The sequence below is a fragment of the Cuculus canorus genome, chromosome 2, assembly GCF_017976375.1.
Source record: "Cuculus canorus isolate bCucCan1 chromosome 2, bCucCan1.pri, whole genome shotgun sequence".
NCBI classification, from domain to species: Eukaryota; Metazoa; Chordata; class Aves; order Cuculiformes; family Cuculidae; genus Cuculus; species Cuculus canorus.
The window spans coordinates 55,928,035-55,942,148 of record NC_071402.1 but is presented as its reverse complement, the minus strand read 5'-3'; the positions used below and the strand labels follow the sequence as shown (position 1 = coordinate 55,942,148).

At 37.4% G+C, this 14,114-nt stretch overlaps 1 protein-coding gene across 3 annotated transcripts in view; it reads right to left on the bottom strand.

Annotated features, from left to right (window-relative positions):
• GNAL (G protein subunit alpha L) overlaps positions 1-14,114 on the bottom strand; it is a 194,268-nt gene that overhangs the window by 111,558 nt on the left and 68,596 nt on the right. The window contains exons 1-5 of one of the 3 annotated variants that reach the window (XM_054057153.1): positions 11,356-11,606; positions 11,025-11,197; positions 10,629-10,701; positions 9,727-9,781; positions 9,416-9,535 (exon numbers count right to left, since the gene is read on the bottom strand). In XM_054057153.1, the coding sequence (XP_053913128.1) occupies positions 9,416-9,535; positions 9,727-9,781; positions 10,629-10,701; positions 11,025-11,197; positions 11,356-11,357 (423 nt within the window). In that variant the 5' untranslated portion in view covers positions 11,358-11,606. Of the gene's footprint in view, positions 1-9,415; positions 9,536-9,726; positions 9,782-10,628; positions 10,702-11,024; positions 11,254-11,355; positions 11,607-14,114 lie in introns of those variants that run through there. The other 2 variants (XM_009567988.2, XM_054057151.1) reach the window with 2 other exon arrangements.

Here is a 14,114-nt window from a genome sequence, read left to right as displayed (position 1 = left end):
TTCCGGTCAGCTGCAGGCATGAGGTAGTTAATCGCCTGTACAGAGGAAAGTGAGGATACACTTTCCCCTATTTTACTTAGCTGTTCTTTGCCTTTTCTTGTTTTCCTACCTGACAGTTCTTAAATTTGATATTATTTAGCTCCTGTGAAAGAAAGTATGTGGGTGTATGTTAAGAAAAGAATGATCTGCACAGCTCTGTCACTTAACATCCTATGGAAGTGAGGGTGGACGTGATCAAAAAGTGTTCACCAAATTAACAGAGATAAGAGGGCTTGCATATCGTTAGCCTGTTTTATCTTGCTAAACAATTTTGCAGTTCAAAACAGTGGGACAATTACTTGTATTAAAATATGTTTAAGTCCTACTGACAGCAATAAGAAAACTAAAATGGTAAGAACTGGCAGAAGGGTCAGAAAATGTTTACTTTTAAAAGATTTAAAAGGCAAAGTTCATCTCTAACGTCGACATAACAGACAAGAATTCCAATATTCTTCTTGCCTAAGGATAAATATCCTTTCAAAACATCCAACATAGGTTTTTAAAACAAATACTAGTAGATTAATTACAGGAGTGCACTTTAAACCAACCAAAATTAATCTACCGATTTAAAGCAAGAAACCATAATCTGTATGCTTCAAGTGACAGCTGGCGGGCTTACAAGCAGAGGTAGCTCTGTTCCAAGAAATTATTGCAAGAGTTTCCAAAGTAAAAGACAATATAAACCTAAAACCGTGTTGTACAAATTACATTCTCCTTCTGGCTTCTTTTAAAGAGAAGGTCCTAGAACTTGACTAGAACACTCAAAACTCTTTAAATACGTAGAAAGAAAATTAAATAGGTGGTACAACAAAACCATAAACATTTTATGGAAAATTTTAGCAGTTAACTGCAAATGTGTATTGCTCTTGCCTCTCATCTGCTTTAAAGTCCTACTTACATTTATTGTAAAGAGTTTCTTAGATACTCAAGGGAAAAAATTGCTCATAATACTTTCTGGATGTCAGCTTACTTCATTTTATGCAAGGTATACATACAGACTTCTGTTCACACTGCTTAGTGTGTTCTCTATTCTTCACTTCAGGTTGCTACCTTCTGTAAACAAAATATCCCATCTGTTGATGTAGACTACATAGACATTAAAAAAGATAATCCACTGTAAGTAGAAACAATGGACATAGCTATGGAGGCGATCAGAAAAAAACAAGCAAAGGTCTAAGCTAGCAGCGCCCAATACTGTTTCAGAAACCGAAGTTAAAATCTTATCAGGGGCTGAAGAAAGGGGACGCGGCTCTTGGCTGTTAGGCAGATGAACGCTCACTTCTTTGAAACTCTAAATAACAGCACTATTATTACTTGAGTAGGTGACATGCTCTGTTCCATAGGTCTCCTCTGGCTTCAGTGACAATATGCATGCATATGGTGATTTGTCCCTGATCTGCACATTTTTATCATGGCCCCTGAAGTAAAAAAAAAAGATTTCCCCTGACTAGTAAACACATTACTTTTACGGAGCGCTCAAAAATGGCAATGGCAGTACATCAACCTGCTATCTTTGGCTTAAGAGATTAAAATAATTAATTGATAATGAGGACAAGTGTGAAACATACTGTGCTATGTTTACCTTTTCTCTGGCTGTGATGGAAAATCTGCTTTAACGTAGTTTATAAATAACGACAATTCATTAAATACTTCCCTACCCTTCTGAAAACTGTCACGTGTAGAAGTCTGAAATGTCATCATCCTTGGACTAATTGGACAGTGTGCCTTCAGTAAAAGTGTGGTTACCCTTTGCATCTGTTTACATTTACTTCTATTTTAATTCAGTTTGATTTACACACAAGGGAACAGACAAGCGAAGGTCTTACAAACGTTTTTAAGTGTATGTTAAGTCTTAATACATTGGATACTAATTCATAATTAAATCTTCTAGAGATTTCCCTGCAACTCAACCTAAGTGCTAAAAATGTCTAGAATGTCTTTCCATTTCTTCCTTGACAAAAGACTAGGAATCAGGATCAGTTTGTTATTCTGGCCAGGCTTCTACACCTTCATCAGGCATCAATCTAGGGACCAACGCTATTCCTTTAGCTGGTTTTCTGACTTTTACTGCCTGCGATGGAGAAGAACTGCTGCCACCTGCATACTGCAGAATCGCTTTTGGAAGATCCCTCAGCAGCAGCCACGAGTTGCGAAGAAATACAGAACAACAGCCCCGCAAAGCAGTTTAAAATAAATCAGTGTGCTTCGCAGACCTGTGGCTGGTATAAAGATACTGATAGTACAAGCTTTAACCTACTGCTTTTGCCTTTCCTTGATTCAAAGTTAGGTTACACAATGAAAAACATCTGATGAAGAAATATACTAAAGCTCACACAAATGATCCTGTAATACATTTCTGGTTCCGTGAGGAAAATCAATCACTCCTACTTAAAATAATAACTCAGGTTATTAGTATTCCTGTTGCCATCAAATCAAATATCCAAATTTAGATGTAAAAATATTTTTATCCTTGCTAAGTGTGACAGAAGTATACAAAGTTTTCAGCTACAACTGTAGCAAAAGAAGACAGAATATGACACTTATTAATTTATGGTATTTGACTGGATGCTGGCTTTAATTTCAGAAAACCTCCAAGTAATTCGTATTCATAGGTACAAAAACTTGAAGTAACATCAGTAAATGTCAACAATTTTGGAGACTACGGAAGCAATTTAAGTTTTAGTTAACAGTAATAAATATTTAGAAAGATAAATAATAAATTATATCTTTCTAGTTTCACAGTTGAGGTCTGTGGTATGTGATGACAATTAATAAGGCAGACTGGATAAAGTGTGAATACCACCCCACTATCTGAGAAATGAGATTCACAATATATGATAGCAAACATTTGATTTGGTGTTACTATGATGATGTAATATTGAATGTAACAATGCACAAGATTCATAAGCAGCATTGTTTGCAAGACTTTCTCAAACAACTGTCTTTTCAGACTAAAATTATTTCACATTGTAAGCTATGCAAAAATATTCTAAAAGAGGCAAATACATGTAGGAAAGGTGAACTTTATCTGTTCAGCGTTTATTTCAGAGTTGAATCTGCTCTTCTAAATATCGAGCTAGGAAGACCTAGAAACAAACACAGAATTTAATACCTGTTTCTTTCATTTTTTTTTTCTGAATATATCTTGTATGTGTTAACTGTGGATAATTTGTGAGTATGCAAGGGACTTCCTATGGCTCCCAGTCTCAGTATTTCTACTGTTATTTGTTGGGGGCCTAAGTAGCCCCCTGAGCTCCTTTCCTGGGACACAAATTTAATTATTTACTTACCATCAGTCTAAGCTGTTAATGGTTGTGGTTCAGTGAGTTTGGAACAAAGCAAGGAAGAAATATGTTTTTACAATTTTGTTAAATAGAACAGAGTTTTACTAAAGCAAAAACCTTAATTTATTTCTGTGCTTGAACACAAGGAATTCCTTCATCCTAAAGCAAGCACTCCCCAAACATAAACCGTGTATTTGAAGCAAGAAATCCTGAGCCTCACAGAAGAGCCGTACTTGAAACAAAACACTCTGATTTTAAGCCCCAGTCGTGTTTTCAGTAAAATCAGAGTATTTATTAAGGAGTTAAAATAAATGAATTAAAGAAAATAATGGTAGAATTTTAGACTTTTACAGTTCCATTACATATTATGAGTTTGAGTGGTTTGGGTTTTTTTTTTTCTTTGTTTCTTTTCTTTTTCTCCCCAGAATTGCCCTATACTTGTTTGTAGCATGATCCCAGTTCTAGTTTTACATTTTTGAAACTATACTCTTAACATAACTGATTATTTGTGAAAGCTCTACTGGACTGACTGATCCATCAACAGCAAGCAATACTTACAGAGAATAAGAGCTAAGAACAAAGTAACATGTACTGAACAATGTACTGAAGTACATTCTCGATCTCACGTATGAAATGTTTATAGTTTTCTACTTCAGCAGTGTCTAATGAGAATATCAGGGGATCAGTATGCTGATTTAATGAAAACCAGACACACTTATAATACATCTGTATGCAAACAGGTATTTCATACGGAAGGCAAGGTATCGCTAGGCATTAGCAGAATCTGTTCTTAACATGAAAAGGTATCAATTTCAGTATCTGCTGTTAATTAATAGTCTACAGCATAAAAACAAGTGCTATCACAACAAAGAAATTTCATCTGTTACCCAATTGCTACTTCTCTCCAATACACACCACTTATCAATACCATTCCTCTTGACAATTTTAGTCTTTGTGTGACTACTGAAGAGTTGCCCACAACCACATTAGCATTTGCAGCATTTTCAACTGTCCATCTCTGCCAGTCTTCTTCATTAGTTTTTCAGATGGCTTTAATTATGGGTAGTAGTAATGTTGTTGGACCTACGCAATTTAATCACTATCCAGCCTTTCAGATCCTTTCTGCATTTGTGAAACATGAACAAATTAAGATCTACCACTGTGCATCTTACATCACAAAAAAGGCAAACTACGTAATTTTTAAAAGTCTGATTATTTTTTAAAAGCTAATTTTGACTTGACACTGTAGTAACATTAACTATCACAATCACAGGTAACTATAATGACTGTTCATTCTACCCAAAATGGTACATGACCCTCTAAGTAAAAATCCAGACGGAAAGAAAAATCAAGTGAAGCCACTAGAGTGGCAATATTCACCATATTTTCTCTTTTCTCTTATGGTATTTTCATGTAAAACACACTATATTTTCACACTCCTGAGAAACACAGACGTACTGCAAGTTATTTGAAAACTGAAAAACATAAGATGATGCTATTTTGTAACTCCTTTGGGCTACATCAAGTCCATATCACACCGAAACTTGAACACATTGTGGTCAAATAGGATATTGAAGTCACAGCATTAACTGCACAACCCAAGGAAGCTCAAGCATGTATGAACCATATTTATCATGCCTTTAATCTTTTATTTAAGAATTTATTCAGGATAAAGATTTTCTACAGCCCTCCTATACACTTCAGTTGAATGAGATTTCCAGTTACTTCCAACATTGAGATGCACGTCGTGAAAATCAGCCATCACCAGGCATCAACACAAGTTTGAATTTGAATGCCAGGTCTAATAAATTTGAAACGCCTAAGGTCATTTTACAAATTTCAAATTCTGACCAAAAATATTTTTATTTCTTTCTTGTGTCTTTCCATTATGAATACAAAGTCCTGATTTTTAAGAAGAAAATATGGAGGATAATTAAAGTCATCAAATCAAACTCAAACTGCAATATCTGAAAATGTGGAGCAAAACACGGACTAGATTAATCTAAAGCAGCTTCCCTGCTAATGCTAGCATTCCCATTTCACTTCTAAGAGCTAAATTAAAAAGTTTTCCTGATTTGTAACAACTTAATTTTTTTTAACTCACATTCTAAAATCTACACAAAGGTCTACACTTGCCAATCCCCTGTTTTATGAATGTTCAATAAAACACTTTGTGTCTTCAAGACATTCCTAGCAAAGAAAATGAATCTTTTGAAAACTCTCCCAGCTCCCCAAAACCTGGGTGAAGTACTTACATGTTGTCAGTTAAGCAGATGATTCACATTCACTGTTAACTGGTTTGAATAGCCAAATGCTTGGCTATATTTTGGTGGTAGCTAATTGACTACCTTTTATTTACCTACACATAACCGATCAGATGAGCTTGATACAAGACATAAATTACGAAAAACACTTAATTTGACTACGTTTTTAAGGAAGACAAAGGGTAAATGTATGATGCACCACACAGCTTTGTAGTGCCCACAAAATTAAAATACTTAATAAAGACAACTGAACTTGAGTAAACACACGCTTACATAATACACCATGTTTTCCCACAGCTACCAGCATAATATGCCCTTAATACGCTCACTCTCATTCACAAAGGACAAAATAAATCCCCATCAATAAAGGATTAAAAATGGCACAGGTCAATTCCTGTTAACTTTAGCAAATATCAATCAACACTTTGCCAAAAATAATAAAAAATCCTTTCCGATACAGCATGTGTGCTTCCATTTCAGTTTTTAAAGCCCTTGTGCTAATTCCGCCATGGAATACGGAGCTAAGATAATGCCTAAACTACTCATCGGATGAAAATTTATTTTGATTCCTTTCACAACTTCAAGACAGAACCTACAGTGGACACTTGCTTTATTTACATTTATTAACGTTTTTAAAAGTCTAGCCTTAAATCTTATGATTTATAGAACTAGACTGCATTAGTCACCCACTAAATACTTTTTTAAAATTGCACACTTTTAATAACAAAATTAATTAAAGACAACATAAAAAAATCATAAAAGAAATCAAGAAACCTTTGATATTGTTTTATAGCAACTAGGCAAGTCATCAAGGTAGCATAACTAAACCAAATTAAAGAATAATTTTTTAAGAGCAAGTAAAACTATTGGGGGGGGGCACACCACAGACCCCTAAAGGAATGTTAAAATTTAGGCTACAAAGAGAAAACCATTTGTTTTAAATACGTATCACTTCTAAGAAAGATGGTCTGCTTACATTTTGTAGAGAGCTATGTAATAAAAAAAAACAGCCAAAGAAAAAGCCAAACTACATATCTGAGTCTAAATGTGAATCCCATCCTTACTCAAGTTCTTGGAATTTCAGTCATAAATTGCAATTAGAGTATGATTTCACTCACAGGAAATCAGTATTTTCAAATCTACTCATTTTAAAGGACTGTTTTCACAATTAAACGCATATTAGTTAATTTGTATGCAATTTAAGAATGCATATCCAAGCATATCCAATATGTCACAAATATATTTAAATTAGTGCCTCATGAGTGTTGGCCACATTGTGCCATCAGTGAAGTTTTTGCATTTCATCAGGGATCTGTCTTTAAAGGCTCATGATATAGCACAGTCATTTTCCATGCAATGTATTTGAAATGCATCTTCAACTAAAATACATGGATTTCCACAACAAATAGTACATAGCTTACATCATCCAAAGCATAATACATCTGTAAATCATATTGCAGCACTGAGAGCTATGTCTTTAATAGCTTGTTTCCATTACCATTGTTGTAAAAAACCCTAAAAATGCCTCTTCCCTTATTCAAAAGAAGAAAGCTATCCTTTGTCACGTTTTAGAACGTGCCAAAATTTACTCCAGAAGCAACACCTAGGTGTGGCCAAAGTCAGCTTTTTTTCCTTTACAACTGTTTATAAGTAAGAATAATACAACTGCAAGTCCTGAATATCTGCTACTAAATTCTGTATTGTTTTTTCCAGATTTATTCCGTGTATCAGCTATTAATTTGAGAATCAGTAATGCTTAGTAAAGGATATGTAACTATATTTGTCCTTATCCAAAACTACTAAGTGGGTCAAAAGTTATTTCAGCTGGAAATGTTAATTTTACTTGAAGTTATCATTGACCTAAACTGGAGTAGAATCAAGCCCTGAAGCACAACAGCACGATTATTTTTTTTTCAATTCTTTCTTGCTCACACATCATTCCTGGAGACAAGCAAAATACTAAACCAACAAAAAAAATTTTAAAAATAAAATAAAATGAAAGTATCTAGCCAGATGACACATTTAAAGAAATACTAAACCTACGAATTGAGCAGAGAAGAAAACAGGAGGGGCTAGATGAAAGCAACACATAAAATATATATATACTTCTAAACTAGTAGATTGTTCTTCTTTTTTTAAATGCTTTAAGTTTTTTTTTTAAATTAGGACTATTATTTGACACTCTTTCAAATACTGTGATGGTATTAGCAGAAATCCTACTTAATTAAATGAAAGTTTGTTGTTTTTTTTAAACCAAAATGGATTTTGAATTGAGATTTCAAATTTATTATTACTTGTTTCACAATTCAGAAGGCCCTGTTCTTTTTCCCCTCCAGGAAGAAAATTTCCCTATAAAATATCAAGTGAGTCATATTTAACCAGGTATATCAGCTTCTGTGAAAAAGAAGAAATTTTGTAAACAATAAATAAATAAACAAATATCCAGCCCTATGAAAAGTCTGTTTCAGTTATCTTTTAATTTAGAAACTCAGAAAATCAGATGTACTATAGAGAATTGCAAAGGATATATGCCACCATTTAATTTACCCAAACAAATGAGAGCCAGACTCAAACAAAAAGATAAAAAGAGCAACAAATGCCTCAGAACTGTATAATACCTGCATAAGACAAATATTTCATGTCAAACACACATTCCATTTCTAAAACAAGTTTCCAATCTTCACTGTGACATCAACCAATTGAGCAATTATGCAATATGTGGGTGTACCTTGCAGTTGTTTTCTTAACATCTGCAATCTGTGTTAAATTCTAACTGTACAAGATGTCTGATATTTTTCCTTTAACTTGAACCTTGAAAGTGGTAGGTTTACCAGAGGCAAAACCACACACCAGAGAATATGAGTCATATAATGAAGAAACAACTCTTCCCCTTCTCCCCCTTCACCCCGAAGCTATAATAACCTAAAGACACTTCACCGTAAATGACTTCTTTGGTAATATTGATAGCATGAAAAACGTGCAATCATTTAGCCAGTGAACGAAGATTTTTTTTTCAGTCCTCACTGCATCCATAACAAATTGCCCTCGGTATGATTTTTAAGTCAAATTAAAAATAAAAATCCCTATAATATTCATAATGTCCATGTACTTGCTTTCACATAATACATAAAATATAAAACATTTTGTGCATTTTTCTATAAATAATAACATAAAAAAAAATAATCAAACAGAAGATGCCTATGCAAGTTAATCCAAAAAATATCTCTTATTTGTCTGCAAAGAGTAGCCTCTATAAAGAAACTCTTTATTTTTGTAATCATTCCATATCAAAAGATGGCAACATTTACATATAAGTAAACCACTGCTCATGCCAACTACAACGAAGGAAGCAAACCACCTTTACTTGACTACTGTTTACGCAAGTTTCCACTCTGAAGTGCCCTAAGTATGGAAAACACCACTGAGGCCACTCTATCCTTTTATTTCCTTTTATATCCTTTTCAGCAGGTAGATTGTAACCCCTTCAGAATGACATCCTGCATTTAATTTCACATAGGAAACCAGCTTTCAACAAAGTCTTATATGAAGTGTCGAAACGTATAATTACAGCAGAAATACTGAGGAGAAGAACTAAATGCAGACGCAGCAATTACAAACAGCAGCAAATAAATCAGTAACAGCAAAACCTTGCACCACTAAACCAGGTGCAATCACCTTAGCCTTGTAAGAAAGTTAACCCAGTAGCAATACTGGCATAAGCTCTTCCCATGACCATCTTCCAAAAAGTAAAAAACAACATTTCATACGTCAAAGAGAAGCCACGCATTCCCCCTTGAAGCAGAAAAAAATCAGTGTTTCCAGTCTTACCTGTGTATAGTCAAAATCAGAAAGAGGAGCTATACTCTTGATGTAGTCCATTCGGAATTGGTTTTCTGGGTTGGCCAATGGAACTGGCGGTATTAAAGTGCTCATAGCTGAAACTATAGTCTAGAATTGGATAAAAAAAAAACAACAAAAATCTCACATTAATCTGGATAAGTCTAGGATATAGGATCAATAGAAGATAATCCAATCTGATCAGCAAAATGGGATTTCTCTCAGCACAATCTTGGAGAGCACAATCCTCATCATTTCCAGTATGCCCAAGCATTTAAGAACAGTATAAAGTATGTTCTTACCACAATCGCATCTTTAACATTTTTCCGAATATCCAGTATTTTCTGTTTCTTTTCTCTGCATTAAAACAGAAACATTAACACTTTGATTTTTTTCTTCCAAAGCAGTTCAGTCAGTTGCATGTAATTTTTTTTCACTGATCGCTTGTTTATCTGCTCTTCAGATACAAAATATAATTGAAAAGAACAGCAAGACAAATATACTTTCCCCCTTTATTCATTTTCTCACATAGTATGAAGAGCGATGCACATTCATCCCTGATATTTTTTTTAATATCAGACAATCACAGCCACATCTGCAAAGCCTCCCCTGATGAAACTGGAAGTCATTCTTTCATTTCTACAGCATGCTGTAAACATGCTCTAAATTAACAATCTGTAGCTGAAGGGCAACAGATACCCAAAACTAATGCTATGGAATAATAATAATTTCTGGAAAAGAGTTCTTTGGAGAGAAAATGATGCAGACTCAGAAAACAGACTGATTTCTAACAAACATGCAAAATTAGTTTCAGTTTTACAGTAATCCCAATACCGGAAAAACAGTAGACACTGTCAACCTGACTATGACTTGACATGTATTTTTATATTACAGACAGATGCAATATTTAGTTATTTGCCTCTAAGTAAAAAGTAGTCGCCATGTTGTTGCTACACAGGGGCCTGTCAAGCGCTGCAGTAGCAACAGTGTAAAATACAGTAAAGGGGCCAGAAGGAGAAAATGCAAATATACAGTAGCAGTAATTTCCTTATTCTCGTTCCCCTTCCCCCCCCTCCTCCCCCAAAACGCAGTGTCAGGCCACAAAAACACAGGGGATGAGAGGAGAAATCTCCTTGCCTATCGTGTGTTAACCTGTTTCCAGCATTTACCAAAAAATAAGTCACAAAGCGTCAATCATTCTTACTCTGAATTAAATCCATTGACATGTAGGATTCGCATTTGTTTCACAATAGTGCTTTTTCCTGACTCACCAGCCCCTAAAAGAGAAAGAAGGGAGAACATGGTGACACACAGTTCAGGCTGGGGGTTCAGGGTGGCTTTTTTGGACTCGACAGCATCTCCCACCTCCGGCACCGTTTCTGTATGCACGCATCCATGTGGCTCAGGCACTCGGAGCTGCGGACGCCTTGCATTATTGCTCAATACAACAAGTCTGCGTTTTTTCCATTCCTATAAGGCGCATAAACCGTCTCCCCTCTCTGGGCAGGCTGGGGCAGTGCCCCCCATTCTCCTCGCCCTCCTCTCCCCGTTCCCCCACACCTCTGTCCCCCGTTATTTTGGTGGGTTTTTTCCTCCTTACCCAGCAGGAGCAAGCGATGTGTCGCTTTATAAGCCAGCCTCTCTTTCTGCAATTGCTTCTCTATTTTTTTGTTGGCTTCTCGCTGCGCTTTCTCATCGATACGTTGATCCTCCGTTTTGCTGTTGCCCAAACACCCCATCGCCGCTGCTTTAGGATGGATGTCAGATCCTCGCCTTTACAAGATTTAGTATTTACAAAGGGGGGGGAAAGGGGGACGGAGGGGGGGTGGGGGAAGCAGAAGACGAAGTCTTTATATCCGTGTGTCCCTGCAGACGGTTTCTCCTCTCTTCTTCTTTCCCCCCCCACCCCACCCCACCCCAGCTTTGCTCACATAAAATGGTTTCGAGCTGCTTTTCCGATCACCAGGGAGTTGGTTTGGTTGCTTCCCAGAAGAGATGCAGAGGGCAGGCGGCAGCAGAGGTGGGAACCGTACCCTGGCAGGGAAGGGGTAAGGGGGGAGAATTCTGTGCAAAAATGCCTAACATGCAATGAGAGGCAGAAAAAAAAAGAAAAAAAAACAAAAAAAAAAACACACAAAAAAAGGGCTCCTGTTGGAAACCAGCCGGGTGCCGCTCTCCTCTCTCCCTTCCCCACCGCGCACACAATCCCTATATTTCTCTGTAAAGGTCTATTTTTGTCTTCCTAACTCAGCACTGCCTCTTTCTGCGAGACCAGGCAACAGCGCAGCTGCCAGCCCCACGCTCGGGGAAGCCGCAGGACGAAGGTAAAAGCCGGACCAATCTACCTGGATCCCACAGGGCTGCAGCTATCCCAGCAAAGTTTGGGGTCTGAAATCCCACAGCTGATGGTTGCTATCCTGACTGGACTCGGGAAGAAGAGCACGGAGCATGCCAGTTTGACCAGGGTGGGAAACAGTCCGTGGAGAGGGCATAGTGCCTACTGTGAGATGGGCAAACGTACACAAACCTATGTAGAATGCATACATATGCACAAACATCACAGGCTAACAGAATCATAGAATCACAAGGTTGGAAAAGACCTCTTGGATCATGGAGTCCAACCATCCTTATCTGCCACTAAACCATGTCCCTGAGCACCTCGTCTACCCGTCTTTTAAATATCTCCAGAGATAGGGACTCCACCATCTCCCTGGGCAGCCTCTGCCAGTGCCGGATGACCCTTTCTGTGAAAAATATTTTCCTGATATCCAGTCTGAACCTCCCCTGGTGCAGCTTGAGGCCATTCCCCCTTGTCCTATCGCCTGTCACTTGGGAGAAGAGGCCAGCATCTAATAATCATCTAATAAACACACTGTCCCTCCCCACAATTTGTCACAGCAGCACACAGCTGGTCTTTTTTCCTTTGATTATTCCAAATTGTATCACAGAATCATTTAGGTTAGAAAAGACCTTTAAGATCCTGGAGTCCAACCGTAACCCTAAGAGTGCGAAGTCCACCACTAAACCGTGTCCCCAGGCACCACATCTACACATCTTTTAAACACCTTCGAGGATGGTGACTCCACATGCTCCAATGCATAACAACACATTTGGTGAAGTATCCAGTCTAAATATCTAGCCTAAAACTCCTGTGGCACAACTTGAGGCCATTTCCTCTCATCTCACTACTTGTTCCTTGGGAGAAGAGACTTGCACCTGCCTCACTACAACCCCCTTCCAGGCAGCTGTAAGCTAAATGAGAAAATGAAGCTGTCCCAATAGCCCACAGTACTGTTTAATCCAAACACGGTAACATACAGGCTAATGCCACCACCACAACAAACACAAGAAACCATAGGTTTGTGTGTCACTTGATTTACCTCCATATTTGTTCCAGAAATGAAACATCAAGCAAGACAATATTACCAGAATTCTTACTTGCTTCAAATCTCCTCTCGCCTTGCAAAAGAGCATCTTGGTGCAAAGGCAATAGCAGCAGCACAGCATTTAGCTCTTCCTAAACTTCTACTGCATAGAAACCACCCACACTACTCAAACATGATCCTCAATGTACTGAGGCACAAGAACACCCAAAAAAGGATGAACATGACGCCTCTGAAGTCCCAAAATATTTTCATCCTTTATCTCCAAATATTATTCCCCAGCCTTTCTAAGATGGATTAGTGTAAAAGTAGTATTTTGATAGCTATGTATGCATGTGAAATCCCGGTTCTGATTAAAATCAAAGAGATTTGCCATCAACTTCACTCAAACAAAATATAATTTTCCTCTAAAAAGACTTGAGATGCATCTGGCAAAAAGAAACTAGATTTACAAGCAGAAGGATTTATTTTTTTTCCTATTGCTTTCTAACTCACGTGAGAAGCACTGGATGGTAGAGACTGGCACTATCTACGTTTGAGTGCACGCTATATGGAGGTGGAAAGGGCAGGATCCAGACGATAAACAGCTACTGCTCCACCTGTGGCTGCATACATGGTGTTTTCAGAAGACACGATCGAATTCAAGTGCCAGATATATGTTTCAATGGTACTGCTTGATCTAGACTCTGGTAGCTGTTTTATCTTCCTCCTTACATAGGTAGCGGGGTGGATGGAGCAGATAGATACACCACAGATAAAAACTGACACATCTCCCAGGATGAAACATGCATTTTTAAGTGTTACTAAACTGTATTTTTTAGGCCAGACTGCTTTTTTCCTATTTACACATTCTCTTATCTGCAGGGGGTAAATCCTCCTGAGACACAGGCAGGTTTTGAAGCATAGCTTAGGGCGACTGTTGTTTTTGGAGGCTGTCAGGCATGGGATAAATGGCTTTTACGAAGAGTGACCACGTTTGCTCTCTGCTGCTATGAAGGCTCAAAACTGAACATGTTTGGCTAGAAATCTCTAACTGGGTTTGGATTCTCATAGTTCTTCAGCACTGGAAGCTGTAATTTATAGTCTACAAGATACATGCAGCCATATTTATTTCCTATGTAAATATCTCAGCAGTTTGGGACACAGGTCCCAAATCTGGCTAGTGTCAGCTGGTCATAGGAGCTAAATCTCCCTTATTTCTGTCCCTCTTCTCTTTAGCAGTGTTCTTCCTGCATATACTAATGCTGGGATTTTTGGTGCATATTTGTTCCCAGCTTTGAAAAGGCTCAGTGCCAATAAGTAGGATT